Source organism: Leptopilina heterotoma, unplaced genomic scaffold, assembly GCF_015476425.1.
Source record: "Leptopilina heterotoma isolate Lh14 unplaced genomic scaffold, ASM1547642v1 Lhet_114, whole genome shotgun sequence".
NCBI lineage: Eukaryota > Metazoa > Arthropoda > Insecta > Hymenoptera > Figitidae > Leptopilina > Leptopilina heterotoma.
This window is the reverse complement of record NW_025110833.1, coordinates 5,609,869-5,629,309: the sequence shown is the minus strand read 5'-3', so window position 1 is coordinate 5,629,309 and position 19,441 is coordinate 5,609,869. Positions and strand designations below refer to the sequence as shown.

General features: G+C 23.0%; 1 protein-coding gene across 3 annotated transcripts in view; it reads right to left on the bottom strand.

Annotated features, from left to right (window-relative positions):
* LOC122506750 (thyrotroph embryonic factor) overlaps nucleotides 1-19,441 on the bottom strand; it is a 212,559-nt gene that overhangs the window by 190,983 nt on the left and 2,135 nt on the right. Inside the window, exon 1 of one of the 3 annotated variants that reach the window (XM_043619104.1) lies at nucleotides 16,542-16,669. The exons of 1 other annotated variant lie outside the window; for it this stretch is intronic. In XM_043619104.1, coding sequence (XP_043475039.1) covers nucleotides 16,542-16,629 — 88 coding nt within the window. In that variant the 5' untranslated portion in view covers nucleotides 16,630-16,669. Of the gene's footprint in view, nucleotides 1-16,541; nucleotides 16,670-19,441 lie in introns of those variants that run through there. One more of the 3 variants, XM_043619108.1, reaches the window with a different exon arrangement.

Genomic DNA, 19,441 nt, shown 5'->3' with positions numbered 1-19,441 from the left:
AAATTAATTCTTCTACAGAATTGTTAGTGAAAATTATGAAAAATTCAAATTTCAAAGATTTTAATAAAAAAAAAACCCTTTCAAAATTCAATTATTTCTAAAAATTGGCGCTTTAATGCTTTTAATATTCAATTATAATCTAAAACTTTAAGTGAAATTCATTTTTAAATCAATTTTTATTAGAAAATTCCGAAAAATTCTACTATTCAATTATTTAAATAAATAAAATAATTTATTGAATAATTGAATTCCCATAAAGAATTTTATCAACAAATTTACAAAGATTTTAATACGAAACCTTTTTAAAATTCAATTATTTTTTAAAATTCAAGCTATAATGCTTTTAACGTTCAATTATAATCTAAAATTTTAAGTGAAATTCATTTTTTAATCAATTTTTATTAGAAAATTATACTAAAATTCAATTATTATTTTCAAATCCATTTCTTTACAATATTTAATTTTACAAAATTTTAATTATTCGTAAATTAGAAATAATATAAAAAGAAAATTCAATTGAACTTTTTCAAAAAAATTAATTTCAAAATTCAATTATTTCTAAAAATTTACGCTATATTGCTTTTAATATTCAATTATATTCTATTTTTATCTAAAATTTAAACATAAAATTCATTTTCAAATCAATTTTTATTAGAAAATTCTTACGAGAATTCAATTATTTAAAAACAAAAATAAATAACCTATTGAACAATTTAATGTTTCTTAAAATTCAATTCCCATAAAGAATTTTATTAACAAATTTTAAAATAATTGAATTCTTTCGACGAATTTTAATAAAATTGAAATTCTGCGATGAGTTTCATTATTTATGAAAATAATTTAATTTCTGAAAAGAATTTTATTATTTACGTAAATAACAATTGAATCCGTGTAAAAATTTTAATAAGAAAATAATTGAATATCTGCAATAATTTGTAGCTTATCCAAAATTAAATTTTTTTTCGTGTTTGTAACTAAAATTCTTCGTTAAATTCATTATTTTTATAATTTTTGAAAAAGTTCATTGAGAATTTTCAATTTCATTTGTTTACAATTCAATTTTACACAATTTCAATTATTCGTAAATTCTTCAATTAAATATATATTAGAAAATAAAAACTTGAAATAATTTTTTTAAAAATCCGCAATTAAACTTTTCCAAAAAAAATTAATTCCACAGAATTGTTAGTTAAAATAATAAAAAATTCAGATTTTTAATGATTTTGATTTGAAACCTTTTCAAAATTTAATTATTTCTAAAAATTATTCAATTCAATTATAATTTAAAATTTTAACTGAAATCCATTTTTAAATTAATTTTTGTTAGAAAATTCTACTTGAATTCAATTATTTAAAAACAAAAATAAATAATTTATTGAATAATAAAATTTTTACTGAAATCCATTTTTAAATCAATTTTTAAATCAATTTTCGAAAATTCTAGTAGAATTCAATTATTAAAATGCAAAAAATAAATAATTTATTGAATAATCGTATATTTCTTAAATTTTAATTCTTTTAACGAATTTTAATAAAATTTTTAAGAATAATAAATTACATTTTTCGAAGAATTCGATTAAAATTGTATTAAAAATAATTGACATTCTGCAATGAATGAGTTTTATTATTTATGAAAATATAATTGAATTCATGAAAAGAATTTTATTATTTACGTAAATAATAATTGAATCCGTGTAAAAATTTTATTAAGAAAATAATTGAATGATTGCGAAGAAATTTATAAAAAATTTGTAAATAATTGAATTCCTATGAAATTTTTATTATTTTATGAAAATAATTAAAGGTGTGTGTAGAATTTTATTATATTTCTTTTGAATAATTCAATTCTTTTGGCCAATTTTATTACAATAGTAAATATTGAAAATCATTGATTGAGGGACATTTTTGAAAATACATAATTGAAATTTTACCAAGAATTTGATTAAAATTTTTGAAAATAATTGAAATTTTGCCAAGAATTTGATTAAAATTTTTGAAAATAATTGAAATTTTGCCAAGAATTTTATTAAAATTTTTGGAAAATAATTGAATTTCGGAAAAGAATTTAATTATTTCTAAAGAAAATTGAAATTTTGACGAGAATTTAAAAAAAAATTTTTTAACATAAATGAATTACTGCGAAGAATTTTATTACTTTTGAAAATAATTGAATTTCTGAAATTATTTGTAATTTCTCTAAAATTCTCCAAACTATATCGTACAATTTACGATTAATTTTATAATTTTCGTCTTTTCTCAATCAAATTACGGACACCTTTTTAAAAAAACGGACTTTTACGGACTTGAAGCAAATTTGCGGACCTAATTCGAGCCCTGTTTCCTTCGAAAAAATGTGCTGTAAAAATTACGAAATACCGATTCAGAGGTTTCATTTTGAGAACTGATAAATAAGGAAATAAATTAAAAATCGGGATTATAATTTCCAGAGTGTGATTGACAATGAGTAAACGAAACTACATTGATAAAAAGCTCACGCATCAATAGCTTAATGAAAACCGATTCATATCTGAAAATATGTTTGTGGAATAACATAAAAAACGGATTGAAAAATAATAGGCAATTAGTTATTCTTCTGTCAGGACGAAAAGTCTGAGAATACCTACACCACATTAAAGACCCAAAATATCCATGTCGACCAGGTATGTTGAAACCTGGCATATAAGTTTTGGCACTAGGCCACGAAGACCGGGGATACGACTTGGAGGCCAACATCAGGCATAGTTCATGTGTTTTCTCAGTGTTTTCACATGCAATAGAACAGCATTAAGAAATGCTTTCAAATTATTCATTCATATATATTATTCGCAGCAGCGTGTACTCAAATATTTTTACATTCCAATTTTCAAAATTTAACATCCACTTATATTCAATCCATTCATTTCGAATCGGAAAAAGAAACGGAAATTCGATTCTAATAAACACCATATAAAAACAAAAAAAAAACAATAAAAACCCAATGTTTAAAATTTTAAATACAATGTTAATACAAATAATAATTAATAATCGTTGTATTCTGGTAATCTGCTAGCAGTTTGTTTGCTTCTTTCATTCCTAACTTTTTAAATAAATTTTCTTTTCAATTTTAAAGTTCATGTATTGAAAATTATTGACTTCTTGCAAAAAATTTTGTCATAAAATTTGAGAATGTAATTCCATCGAAGGTTATTTGAAATCAAATATATTTCAACAAAAATAATTGAATACTAAATAAAAATTAAATATAACTTTTCGTACAATTTACAGTATTCAAAAAGTGATATTCGTCTATGACTGTTGGATTTATTGAATAAAGAAATGAAATGAAAATTTAATGCTCATTTTTTGTGATTTTTCAAAAGAGATGCTAATTTCAATTTTCATTTATATAGAAAGTTATGATATAATAAAAAAATGAATCTTTCGGCACATAAGAGAAGAGAAAAGTGTTTTTTTATGACTCAAAAAGAGGCAGAAAAAAAGAGGGTCGAATGAAAATGCAACCAACTGAAATAAATGCCATTGGTTCTAAAAGACACGTTTCATTTGCTTTATAGTATCCCTTTCATTGCGACATTTGTATAAATCAAATTATTACATTGTCCAATGAAAAAAGAAGAAGAAAAAATACGCATATGGCAATTTGCCAAAATAATTTCTCTCTAGAATACTAACTTTATTTCTTTACTTCTGTCACAATAATTAAAATTCTTTTATACGTACTACTCTCCAAATCTAAATTATTAGAATTTCAACTAATTAAATCATTAAAATTACTTTTAACTAACGAATCAGTTAATTCTTGTCAAATTATTATTTATTACTTCATTTATTATTATTTTTATATATTATTTTTTTAACTAATTAAAATTTTTACCAATTTTCTTACTTCGTAATTTAATGATTTTGAACATTAAAGACTTACTATAATTAATTATTTTAATTACTGTTAACTAATAAATCAGTTAATTCTCGTAAAATTACTAACAAATTATTCATTTTTAACTAATGATTAAAATTTAAAGAGATAATACTAATGGTGATAATATACAAAATAATTATTTTTATTTATTAATTATATATTAATTAATTAATTAACAATAATTTTCTGTAATGAATAAAAAAAAGAAGCAGAAAGTAAAAAAGTATTTTCTGTTTAAAAAAAAAATCCAGCGAAAGAAACGGACTATAACCGCACTGATCACACCTCTTAAAAGACGCCTAGCACTTGTACAGTAATTTCCTGAATGTGATAATGACTCTAACTGCTACAATACACATATACATTTGTACTTGAATGCAAAATGGACCACATATTCGAATTGAAAATGCAAAAAGTCCTACTTTAAAAATACTTCCGAACCAAAAAAAAAAAAGAAAATTTGAAAAATCTTGAATTTCTTCTGTCACAAAATATTATTTTATGCATAAAACGAAATAATAATTGCGAAAGAATAAAAAAATTTAATTACCTCCCTACTTGCGCCACAATAAATACAGAGGGGGAGGGGGGATGTTAGCAACACTTTTTGTCCAAGTGTGTTTATTTAATGAATATATATATATATCGACAGTGCGAGTGCTAAATGGTTTTTATTATCATCAATAAATTTCTTTCTCCGTAATTAGCATTGACAATTTTTTTTTTCCTTCTTTTTTTTGTTCTTAAATTTCACAATTGAAAAGACTATTAGGAAATCAACGGAGAAAATAAAAAGGAGAGAGAAAAAAGCAAGTAACGATGAGATAAGAATTATTGATGATAACAATATAGGCGCTATAACCTTATAAACATATACGTACGTATTATATCAGTGCGAAGACTCTGAATGTAAAACAGAAGAGTGTCATTTATCTCTCTCTCTGATGTAATTTAAAGAAACACGTTTGTCTCCGGAATACTTCTTTATGAGAAGACAGAGAAAGAGAGACGAGAAAAAAAGAGAGAGAAAGAGACACGTTTGTCTCTGGAATACTTCTTCTTTCAGAGAACAGAGAAAAGGACAGAAGAAGAGAAAAAAAAAACAAACGAGAAAATAGTTTGAAAAAAAGAAAAGTTTTGGAGAAAAAAATAGTTTGAGAAAAAAATAGTTTCAGAAAAAAGAATAGTTTGGGAGAAAAAAATAGTTTGAGAGAAAAGAATAGTTTGGAAGAAAAAAAAAAGTTTGAGAAAAAAATAGTTTGAGAGAAAAGAATTGTTTGGGAGAAAAAAATAGTTTGAGGAAAAAGAATAGTTTGGGAGAAAAGAATAGTTTGAGAAAAAAGAATAGTTTGGGAGAAAAAAATAGTTTGAGGGAAAAAATAGATTGGGAGAAAAGAATAGTTTGGGAGAAAAATAGTTTGGGAGAAAATAATAGTTTGAGAAAAAGAATAGTTTGAAAAAAAATTGTTTTGGGAGAAAAAAATAGTTTGAGGAACAAAATAGTTTCAGAAAAAAAATATTTTCAGAAAAAAATAGTTTGAGAGAAAAGAATAGTTTGGGAGAAATAAATAGTTTAAGGAAAAAATACTTCGGGAGAAAAAAATAGTTTAAGAAAAAATAGTTTGGGAGAAAAAAATAGTTTGAGAAAAAAAATAGTTTCAGAAAAAAATAGTTTGAGAGAAAAGAATTGTTTGGGAGGAGAAAAAAATAGTTTGAGGAAAAAAATAGTTTGGGAGAAAATAATAGTTTGAGAAAAAGAATAGTTTGAAAAAAAATTGTTTCGGGAGAAAAAAATAGGTTAAGAAAAAAGAAGAATAGTTCAGGAGAAAAGAATAGTTTGTGAGAAAAAAATTGTTTGAGAGAAAAGAATAGTTTGAGAGGAAAAAATAGTTTAAGGAAAAAATACTTTGGGAGAAAAAAATAGTTTAAGAAAAAAAATAGTTTCAGAGAAAAGAATAGTTTGGGAGAAAAAATAGTTTGAGGAAAAAAGTAGTTTGGGAGAAAATAATAGAAAAATAGAATAGAAATAATAATAGAAAAAGAATAGTTTGAAAAAAAATTGTTTCGGGAGAAAAAAATAGTTCAAGAAAAAAAAAATAGAAGAAAAAAATAGTTTAAGAAAAAATACTTTGGGAGAAAAAATAGTTTTAAAAAAATAGTTTCAGAAAAAAGAATAGTTTAGGAGAAAAAAATAGTTTGTGAGAAAAAAATAGTTTAGATTGAGAAAAAAGAATAGTTTAAAAAAATAGTTTGAAAAAAATTTGTTTTGGGAGAAAAAGAATAAATTACAGAAAATATTTTTCAATTTCGTGAAAGAATATAGAAAACTTTCAAGAAGCAGAATGCTGACAATTTTCTTTTTCGTATACCACAAGTAATGTCACACCCTTCACCCCCTATACTCACGGTATAACCAATATGAATCCCCGGTAAAGCGTAAAGGCATAAACTTTTTTTTCTCTCTAACGGAAGCCTTTCTCAAAATCGATTTCGCTTTCGCATCTCTCAAACACGAACCTCACATTCTCAAGTGTATTTGCTCTAAACCCCTGTATATATGTATTGGGCAAAAAATTATATCGACTTTTTTTCATTTCCTCCATCCTGCCAAATTTCCATCACACGAATCTTTAATTAATATTTATTAAGATAAAAGAAAGAAATAAAAAATAAAAATTAGTAACTCAATTTTTATGAATTAAAATTTAGTGTGAATAAATAGTGATAATAAGAATGTTCCAAACAAACCATTAAAGAGTGTATCAATGAACTCCATTAAGAAACTTATTTTAGAAAGCAAAAAATGTTTATTTTCCGAAAACATTATTTTTAGGGACTGTCTGCTTTTGAGGGAGGTCGTCAAATGGATCGTAGGAAGGGAATAGAAAGACATGATGATGAGTGCGAGTATTTTATGTTCTTTAACGATTTGATATATTATACGTATTCGAATAATAATAATAATAATAATAATAATAATAATAATAATAATAATAATAATAATAATAATAATAATTATAATTATAATATTAATAATAATAAAAATAATAACAATATCTAGAAACTATAAACGATTAGTTATCTCGGCAAATATTTGATGTGACACTGATTACAAGATAAATATATATGTCACGATTTGATTTTGTCGATAAAATTAATGTATTATGAATTTATGATAAATGAAAATTACTAAAAGGACTATATTTTCCTGTATAAATGCGCAGAGATGGAATGAATACAAACAAAATAAAAATAAAAAACGTAAAAAAATCTATTTATCGCCATATAAAATATATATACGTATACTTTCATTAAAAGCAAACGTAACCTTGTAAATTCATTGCTGGTATCAATTAAGAACAATAATACTCATTTACTGTGTGTTGTAAATTTTTTTTATAACAAAAATTATAAGCATAAATAGTGAACAACTACTTTGTGACTGGTGATCATTTTGTTGATCAATTTATCCAAAAAAATTATTGAAAATTAATAAATAGAACTAATAAATAAAGAAACAATTCCTTTACTCTTTTTAGGTAATTAGAATATATTTATATTTCTCAAAATATTTTGTCCCTGAATTTAGCGTTCGACGATCAGCGTCAAAAACTATTATTTGGATTTTTTAACGATAAAAATTTCACTTATTTCCCTTCTTTCATATTCACTTAGAAGTTAAAAAAAATGTTACGAGTACTTTTTCAACCTCAAAATCTTTGAAATAATTATTTCGTAATTTTTTTTCTATACTTGAACCAAAAAAATAGTATAAAGGGGTCAATTATTTCTCAATCAATATAATTATTTTATTCGAATTTTCACCGACAATAAAGGATATTTCTCGACCAGTTAATGAGTATAAATATATATATAAATATAACGATAAATAAAACTAAAACTCTTTGGAAATAAATCAAGAGAACTCAGAAGAAAACCTATTCTATCTCCTTGAACTAGTTTTTATAAACAATCTTACATTTTTCCTCGAGAGATATTTGCCTATAATATTAAAATATTATGTAACAATAACAATAATTAATAAACAAAACAAAAAGAAAAAGAGTGGAAACTTTCATTTCCTTATTTATTTTTACGCGGTAGAAGAATTTTTTTTTCCGCTGCGCATAATAAGTGGAAAATTATTGCAGAAAATAATCGAGTAAAACAGGGAATAATACAGAGATGGCTAATTAACCAAATAATAACGAAAAGAAAAAAAAATAATAATAGAAAATATTAATTTGGTACTATTAATTAATTATTATCAAGAGTTTATTGTAATTAAATTTATTATTGTACTATTATTATTATATTATTATTATTTTGTTTATACTAATTCATTTTTTCTACTATTTTATATAATGATAAAAGAAATTTATAAAACCATATACTTTAATTATAATAAAGATATTAAACTTCTTCGTTTGGCCTGACGGCCAAACAAATAAGTATAATATCTTTATTAATAATAATAATTAACATTATTTATTTAGAAATAAAGAGTTAATTCAATTTTATTAAAATTTATTGATACTAATTAAATTTCTGCAAAGAATTTTACTATTTATAAAAGTAATTGAATCCTTCAAAAGAATGTTATTATTTATGAAAATAATTTAATGTTTGCGTAGAATTTTATTAAAATTTGTGAAAATAATTGAATTGTGGAGAGCAGTTTAATTATTTATAAAGATAATTGAAATTTTGAGGAGAATTTAAAAAAATTTTTAAACATAATTGAATTTCTGCGAAGAATTTTATTACTTTTAAAAATAATAAAATTGTTTTTTAGAATTTTATGGAAATTTATGAAAATAATTGAATTCTTTCGACGAATTTTAATAAAATTTTTAAGAACAATTACATTTTTCGAGGAATTCGATTAAAATTGTATTAAAAAGAATTGAAATTCTGCAATGAGTTTTACTATTTATTAAAAACATTTAAGCGAAAAAATTTTTAAAAATAAAATTATAATTAATTAATAATATTATATAATATAATATTATAATATTATATTATTAATTATAATTAATTATAATTATAATTATAAATTTATAATGTATATTATAATTATAAAATTATAACGGTGACTAACTTCCCTTGATTGTTTTCGAAAAATTTAAATAAAATTCTTTAAAAAAATCCAATTATTTTTAATAGAATGTAAAGAAATTTCAATTATTTCAAAAATTTTCAATTATTTGTTTAATAAAAATCCAATTATCTTGAAACAATAGAATTGAAAAATTTTCAAATATCTTTTTTTTCAAAATTTTCAAAAAAACTTTGTAAAAATTCTTTATAAAATTTAATTATTTATCAATTATTAAATTAAAATACTTTAAAAATTCGATTTGTTAAAAAGTTTTTAATGAAATTCTTTAACAAATTTAATTATTTTCAGTTGAATTTCACAAAATTTCTATTAATTCGATAATTTTTTTAAAAATTTATTTACTAACTATATTTGAATCAGTGATTGATTTTTTAATATCAAATTAATTATTTTTAACTAATTCAAATTTAGAGAACAGTATAAATATCTATAAAAATTGAAATAAAAAGCGCGATTTTTTAAAATCAGATTAAAATAATAAAACTTTTTTTTATTTGGTGATAAAATTACCGGTTTGGTATAAAATTCCTGGCTTATTCCCGGTTTTTCCCAATCAAATTAAATTCCCGGATACTAAAATTTTCTAAGGGTATAGTAAAATTTACTAATCCGAAAATAGTAAAAATTTTGGATTTAAAAATATGTAAAAATACGTGAAAAATTCTTGTTAGTTTATGTAAAGAAACTAGTAAAAATTACTTAATTCATCTTTTCCTCCTAGTTTGCACCTCTTTTATCAAGTATCTACATTCATAATAACAAAAAACAATCTCCATTCCCACTAAATGATTCCTTATTATAAAGAAGCTAATCTAAATTCACTCATTTAGCCATTTTACATGTAAAACGTGTATAAAAGTATTAAAAGTTGATTAGTCAAGAGGAAAAAAAAGAGGAAAAAAAGTGATAGCTTAATGCTTGACCAAGTGATCATCCTCGTAATAGTGTAATCAGTTACAACGTCCGGCCCGTAAATTGTGATCGGTAGTTACGATAACTGATGGACCTGCAAGCTATGGGTAGGTTTATTGCAAGAGTTTACGGATGATATAGAATCGAAGTGCATATACCATTAAAATTTTAAAAATAGTAACATTTTCTAATTTTATACCCTCACAAAAAAAAACCAAAATTAAACTTTCATTACATCCGAAGCTGCATTTTCAAATTAATCACAAAGGAGAGAAAAAAATATTCTAAATCGTTCGAAACATAAAAATAACCGCTTTAAAAATGTATACTAATTTTTATCATTTTTAATCAAAGCAAACAGTAATAATATTGACAATACTGATAATAATAATAATAATACTAATAATAAAAATAATAGTAATACTAAAAATAATAATAATAACCATAACAATAAAATGTAACGGCGCACAGTAAGAAAATTCCTAACGAAAATAAAGAAATCAGAAAAAATTAATTTCTGAAAATTACTATAACCGACTGCATGTAACTAATAGTTGTAAAAGAAAAAAAATAACGGAAGTAGTCAATAAAAATAGTTTCATTTTCAGATAAAACACTTAAGTTAAATATTCTAAAGAATTTATGAAACAATGTAACATCCAATTACATATAGTAAGATAATAGTTTGATAATAGGAGTGTTCTTTCGCAATTACCTTCCTTATACTAGACTGCTGGTTAATTTATGATTAGATAACAGGAGAGCGCAGAATTTAACTCTAAAATTGTTTTTTATAAAAATTAGAAAAACTATTGTTTACCGCATTTTCATAGAGTACGTGCGGTAATGTCGATTACACTAAAACTTTTATACGCGTACACACAAAAGGGAAACGAAAGCTTTTAGCTTTTTGTTCTCTATATAATATATAAAGTTAAAAAGTTACAAAATGGAATTGAAAGTTCGAAACTTAAAGTTAGAGAGAGAGTAGAGATGTTGATTATTGACCAGTGTATAATGGATTTGGTTCGATATGATGGAGTAACGAGTTTAAAGTGGGACGCGTCATGTCTTAATGAAATGTCCGGTGGTAGCCGGTTTTACTTTATAATTCCCAAATACTAGTGCTTTATAGACTAGTGTATATATACTAGTTCTATATTTTGAGTTATCTATATATTAAAATTACGTTTTCATTAACGTTTCCCTCTCATAAATATAATTCTCAATGGAATTGAGAACATATTTGAATAAATGCGCGCAGGTCTGTATAATTGAAATAAAATATTAAAATTCAAAAGTACACAGCTTTTACTAATACCGGATTTATCTGGTTAGGAGTAATTACAAATTAGTTTAATTATGGGAAAAGTGGTAGCAATACTAGACAATTCTGGTTAATCAATTTTACTAGTTGACTAAGTTTATCAGGGTTGCCAAAAAAATTTAACTTTGTTTTTCCCTGACTTTTCCCTAATTTCCAGACAGAATTTTAACTTTTTGCCTGACACTAAAGAATATTCTGATTTATTCAAAAAATGATTAGATACTGAGAAAAATGTTTAAATATATATTTATTTGCGAGTTTTTTTAATTGTAAAAAACAATTGTTTTATTTATCATAATTATTTAATCATTATTATTTTTCTATTAAAATTAAAATTCTTTAAAAGATTCAAATTCAAACCTTTTAAAATTCAATAACTTTTAAGAATATTAAAAAAGAAATGAAGAAATGAAAAAAGGAAAAATGAAATAAATAATTAAATAATAATTAATAATAATTAATAATAATTTATTAAATTATTAATTAATTAATTAATTAATTAATTAATTAATAATAATATTTTCATCATTTCAATTCAATTGAGGGCTCGGATCGAAGAACCGACGCTTGTAAACGCACAGAACATTGCGAAGCGTCGGTTCTTCGATCCGAGCCCTCAATTATTATTTTCTAGAATTTTTAACTAAAATTCTTCTTTAAAATCAATTATTAGTTAAAAGTAAGAAAAATTTAGATTTCCAAAGATTTGAATTTGAAACCTTTTTAAAATTCAATTATTTCAAAAAATCCATGCTAAGAATTTAAATAATAATTTATGAAAATAATTGAATTCAGGCGAAGAATTTTATTAAATTTTGTTTAAATAATTTAAATTTTGACAAAATGTTTATTAACATTTTTGACAATAATTTAATTCTTGATAAAAATTTTGCTACCTATTTATAAGGATAATTTAATTCTTGACGAGAATTAAAAAAAAATATGCAATTATTCATGTTTCAAAACTCTTCCACGTAAAAAATAAGTTATTCACTTATTTTACTTTTAAAATATTTACTTTAATTTAATTTACTTCTTTTTTACGTGGAAGAGTTTTGAATTATTCAGATTTAGAGAGTAATTTCTGCAAAGTATTTTATTACTTTTCAAAAGAATTGAATTATTCTAATGAATTTTGATACTGATGAAAATAATTGAATTTTGCAAAAGAATTTTATTTAAATTCCTCGAAATAATTGATTTTCTGTGGAGAATTTTGTTGTTTATCAAAATAATTGATTTCTTTTGCAGAATTACTTGAAAATTTTTGAAAATAAATGATTTCCTGCGACGAATTAAAAGTTATTAATGAAAATAATTGAATCATTGCAACGAATAATATTTTATTAAATAATTGAATGTTTCTTAAATTTCAATTCTTTTGGCAAGTTTTAATAAATTTTTTAAGAATAATTGCATTTTTCGAGGAATTTATTTTAAATTGTATTAAAAATATTTGAAATTAATTCTGCTGTGAAAATAATTGAATTCCGAAATGAAGTTTTATTATTTATGAAAATAATTGAATGTTTTCGTAGAATTGTATCAAAAAATTTTTTCAATAATTAAATTTTTTGATAAATTTTATGAAAATAATTGAAAATCATTGAATTACGAAAAACTTTTGAAAATAATTGAAATTTTGCAAAGAATTTTATTTAAATTTTTGAAAATAATTGAATTTTTGGCGTAAAATTTTGCTATTTATAAAGATAATTCAATTCTTGGCGAGATATTCGTAGAAATTTGTAAAAAAAAATTTGAATTTCTTCGAAGAATTTTATTACTTTTGAAAATAATTTAATTCTTGTGATGAATATTATTATATTTTTTTCAAATTCCTAAAAATAATTGAATCTTTGTGAAGAATTTTGTTATATATCAAGATAATTGCAACGTTTTTAAAAACTTTTGGGGACTTCAGCGACATTTTTTGTGGTTAAAAAAGGTTTTTATATGATTACAATTCATTTTCGAGAAATAGTAGCTAGCTAACGAATTGATTGCTGATGATATAACCCTATTTTGACTTACTCGAACTTGTTCAAACCACTTTTCAACTAACTTCATCTAGAAAGAAGAAGTATTTTATTCAGAGCCTATACTAAACTTTTTATTTGTTTCAAACAATTTTCATTTGATTCAATTAACTTTTATTTGGTTCAAAAAAATCTTATCTAGTTCAAATAAATTTTATCTGATTTAAAAAAAAATTCTATTTGATTTAAACCAATTTTATTTGGTTAAAACAAATGTTATTTGATTAAAACAAAACTTTTACTTGCATCGTATAAAATTTTTGCCCAAAAACAAACAATTCAGTAGATTTTGAAACAAATATACTTTTACTCAACTCAAATAAATTATATTTCGTTCAAATATAAAATTTTTCTCTGGGTGTGGAGGGTTTATAATAAAAACCCATATATAATACAACAAAGCTCCAATTGTACGAAATGGAAACGAGTTTTGCAAAGTAATTCTAACAATAATACAAAAATTTATTTGAATTTCGGAAAATGAGCAAAACTTGGTATAAATATACATATATATTAGAGAAGCCATGAGGTTGGCGTGCAATGGAACATTGTTCCATTGCTAAACTTGGAGCGACTAGAACGGCAATTCTAGAAGTTTCATATAGTTGCATGTATTCGCATTGATCGATAGACCACAACGTGAAAAAACACACCAGAAAATCGACCGTTTCGAAAAAAATTTCTAAAATAGAAAAATTTAAAGAGAAAACCAATGCGGACAATCTACTTAAAAGCTATTCTAAAATAAGGACAAAAATCAACTGAAGTTTATAAATATATAAAATTCAACTTTGTAAAAAATGTATTATTATTATATTATTATTACTATAACTATTCATATTATTATAATTATAATTATTTATTTAAAATTATAATAAGTCATGATAATTTTTTTCTCTCCTACCAGTGATAATTAAAAAACAATTTTTTTTTGTTTTTTTTTCAAAAATTACACGAGTTGAAAAATCAGTTTTATTGGTATATATATAAATTTTTATTTTCTTTTAGCGTTTATACTGATTAAATACTCGATGAAAGCAACTGCATGTATATAATGTCGAGACACCCTTTTATCTAACATTCTATCTGATATGATACACACGATCCTGCATGCAGATATATTTCATATCACTTGTGTGTATCACTGAAGTGTAAGAATCAGAGTCTTTGATATGATTAAAATATGTTTCGTGTTATTCGCCTTTTAATTTCAACTTACAATATTGTCTCTAAAACGTTTCAAATTCCAAAAAAATAATTTTTATCCAATCAACTTTTGTCAATGAAAATTTAACTCGATATTAAATAAAAATTATTGCTTATTAACCTGATGAAATAATTTATTAACTATAAAAATTCTACTTTTGTTAGAACCGTTTTTTTAAAACTAATAATGTTTATTTGATAATTAACAATAAAAGTAGTAATAATAATAATAATAAATATTTTTTTAATCGTTCACTTTAAATTAACAACAATTTACTAAATAATAATAATCCTTTTTTATTAATAATTTATTATTTAATAATTATTAACTTTATGAATATATTATTTATCAATAATTAATTATTTATTAGTATTTATTAATTAAAATATTTATCCTTATTAATAAAATCCTCTTTTTGTTGAACATTCTTTTTTTATTAAGAAATAATTAGAATTTTCTATTGTATTTTCAATGGTAAATTATATTATTTAATTAATTATAAATTATTAATTATAAATTATTAATTATTAAACTACTAAATTTCTTTTAATCTACATTAAAGATTAGAAAATTTCTATAATATGTTTCAAAAATACACTTTCATTTGAAAACATTATTGAACATCATTAGTATAACGATAATTTATCTCTTAGTTACTTTCTACAAAAAAAGTTTATCTCTTGATACACGAAATTACGGGTTTTATTCACAAGAAAACATAAAAATTCAAGTATATAGTCATTAAAAAACTAACTTCCTTTAATTTTGAAGAAAAATTAAAAGAAAATTAAAAAGTAGACAAGACTTCGAATTTAGCTACTAAAATTGAAATTTAGCTAAAAAAAATTCAAACAAAATTTAAAAATGGACTTCGAATTTAACTGAAAAATTTAATTTAGCTAATTTTTTAATATTGTTCCCTGAAATATTTTTTTAGTAAATATATTCATTTTCTACTGCAATTTTATTTTATAATAATTTAAATCTCTATAAAATGATAATATAAAATAAAATTGCAATTGAAAATTAATATAAATTTACTAAAAAAATACTAAAAGTTGAAATTACTTTGAAAAGAAATTAATTTTGTTGCGTTTGGAAGAATAGAAAAAAATGGCAAATAATCAGATACAATTTGAATTTTAACAACGAACAAAAGTAAAATTAGTGATTAGAATTTAAAATCATGGGTTTTCCGTTTGGTTGGGTTTCCGTTCGGAGTAAAAAAAAAGAGAATGACTATAGGTTAGGTTAGTCAGACTGCATGCGGTGTCACGTGGTGCGCCACAGGGTCTGAACGAGGTTAATCACGAGATGAGCGCCGGCGCAACATGGAATACAAATACAAATACATTTTATAGAAAACCTCTTACTCTCTCACTCTCTCTCTCTCGTCTTGCTAAAAAATTCAATTTTCCCAATTAACCACTCGACAATCAAAAAAAAAAGTCTCTTCCAAATTCGAACAAGGAAAAAATCAAAGTACTCAATCTGACCAGATAACAAATTATTTCCTCACATTCCCCTCTCAACAAAAAAAAAACAAAATCAAAACTGATCAAGGAAAAAGTAAAAATTAATCGACAAATCTCTCAAGAAATCGCCACCAGTAAGCGCTAGTATAGTTTCAACAACCGCATTGCGCGGGTTTCGAAGAAAATAACACATTCTGAAAAATTCATCAACTCAAAAATCGACAATTTTGGGGGAAAAAATTCTCAGAGGAAAAAGGAAAACGAAATTGAAAAAAAAAATTCGAAATCAAATTGACGATAAGAGCAGAGTTTAAATTGCGGATAGACGTGAACGACCTTTACCCTTTGCTCGATGCCTTTGGGAAAGGCTCACGAGTCCACGAGAAATAGCAGACGATTTCCCGGTTGCTTTCATTTTCAAAAAAAAAAAACTAACATACCAAAGAAAAATCTAGCTATGAAAATAGAAAAAATTTGCCAAACTACAAAAAAAGAACCTGTCAATAATCGAACTTCGGTACCTAAAAAAAAATAACTTACCAATGAGGGGAAAAATACTGGGTTGGTCGAGTAACGACTTGAGGCTGCTTTCAACTAAGGTGGGAGATGATCGGTCCTTGTCACTCATTTCACGCACTGCGCTACACGAAACACATACACACACACACCAGGTCACACGATTTCTTTTCTCAAAAAAATACAAAATACCCCTTGACAACTCAAAAATAAAAAAAAAAATTAAAAAAAAAATATGAAAAAATTTACAGGTAAGGAAAATGAATGTCGGGTGAATTTTATTTTCCCCGGTTTGAACGAGGATGTGAAGAAGTGATCCGCGCACCCGAACCTCACACACGACAGGCCCTAATTTCTCGTTGCGAAATTTGATCGTCGTCGTTGTCGTCGTCGTCGTCGATGATGTTTCTCGTCACCGTCGTTCGGGTCGTTCCCGTCTTCACCCACGTACACACGCACCGAACGCTGCCGACCGCGCCGTGGCACATTAAAATAACACCGAGCACTCGGTGCTCGGCTATGCTCTTGAAAATCAATCTAAAAGAGTCTTGCATAGTGGCGCGATCTTTCAGACAAATCGCAGACCAACATGCTCAAGAGAGAAAATATGCTGATAACACGTGTAGTGTGTATATTGCCTCCAATATAGTATAGTGATAAGCTTTATAACTTGCGTTAGAAATATAATTATACCTATATATATCTTCACGTTGGAATGCACACAAGAATTTCCCCCGACCTTCCTCTACATATTTCGATGACACGCTTTCTGCGAGATTTTTTGATAATTTCAACTTTTCGAAATACAGGGTTGCTAGAAAACTTTAATTTTGTTTTTCCCTGACTTTCGAGACAAAATTTTGTCTTTTTTCCTGAACCCTAAAGAATATTCTCTGATTCACGCTAAAAATTATTAGATACTCCAAAAAAAAGTTCTATTATACATTTATTTACAAATTTCTCCAATTGTAAAATTATTCGAAAACAACAATAACTTCTTTTTTAAATAAATACTTCATCAATATTATTTTTCCATAGGAATTAAAATTCTTCAAAAGATTAAAATTCAAACTTTTTAAAATTCAATAATTTTTAAGAATATTGTTACTGTACACTGAAAAAAGAATTTATTTGATTCAAATAACCGATTAATTGACTATTATCAATTAAATATTTAATTGAATCAAATAATATTTATTGGAGTCAATTAAATGGTTCACTTCATATTTGCATGATCATATATTTGCTTCAAATACTGAAATTATTGGTTCAAATACCATTTAATTGACTCCAATAAATATTATTTGATTCAAGCAAATATTTAATTAATAATAGTCAATTAATCGGTTATTTAAATCAATTAAATTTTTTTTCAGTGTAACTTCTTCAAAATTATTTTCATCAATTCAATTATTATTTTTTAGAATTTTTAACTAAAATTTTTCTTTAAATCAATTATTTTTAACAACTTTTGAATAATTTTTTTTAAAATTCTGCAGAATTGTTAGCTAAAAGTATGAAAAATTCAGATTTTTAAAGATTTTAATTTGAAACCTTTTCAAAGTTAAATTATTTCTAAAAATATACGCTCTAATTCTTTTAAAGTTCAATTATTATCTAAAATTTTATCAGAAAACCATTTTTTAATTAATATTTATTTCAGAGAATTCAATTATTTTTTTTTATTTTACAATCAATTAAATAGAAAAATAATTACATAATTTATTGAATAATTGAATGTTTCTCAAAAAGAATGTTATCAATAAATTTTTAAATCATTACATTTTTTCGACGAATTTTAATAGAATTTATAAGAATAATTACATTTTTTCGTGGAATTCGATTAAAAATAATTGAAAGTCTGAGATGAGTTTATAAAAATCATTAAATTCCTAAAAAAAAATTATTATTTACGAGAATAATTGAATCTCTGTAAAAAATTGTAAAGTTTATGAAAATAATGTAATTATTCCGAAGAAATTTATAAAAATTTTGTAAATAATTAAATTCTTTGTAAATAATTGAATTCCTGCGAAATTTTTATTATTTATGAAAATAATTAAATTTTTACGTATATACAATTTAAACAAAATATTTTTTAAATAATTGGATTCTTTTGGAAAATTTTATTAAAATATTAGTTATTGAAAATCATTGAATTAAGGAATAATTTTGATAATAATTGAAAACTTTACAAGAATTATTTTATTAAAATTTTTGAAAATAATTTAATTTCAGAGCAGAATTTTATTATCAATAAAGATAATTTAAATTTTGAAGAGAATTTTTTTAAAACTTTTGAACATAATTTAATTTCTGTAAAAAAATTTATTATTTTTGAACATAATTGAATTTTTGTAAAAAAAATGTATTATTTATGAAAATAATTGAATCTCTGAAAAATATTTTATTATTTACGAAAATAGTGGATTTATTGCAAAGAAGTTGATGAAGAATTTGTAAAGAATTTAATTCCTGTGAATTTCTATTATTTATGAAAATAATTAAATTTTTACGTACAATTTTATCAAAATATTTTTTAACTAATTGAATTCTTTTGGAAAATTTTATTAAAATATCTATTAAATATTGAAAATCATTGATTCAAGAAATAATTTTGAAAATAATTGAACTTTTTACAAGAATTTTATTAAAATTTTTGAAAATAATTTAATTTAGGAGAATTTTAATATTTTTAAAAATAATTGAAATTTCGCATAGAATTTAAAAAAATTTTTCAACATAATTGAATGTCTTGTAAAAATTTTATTATTTATGAAAATATTGAATTATTGAGAAGAAATTTATAAAAAAATTATTAATAATTTCATTCCTGAGAAATTTTTATGATTAAAAAAAAAATAATTAAATGTTTGCGTAGAATTTTTCCAAGAATTTAATTATGAAAATTTTTCAAAATAATT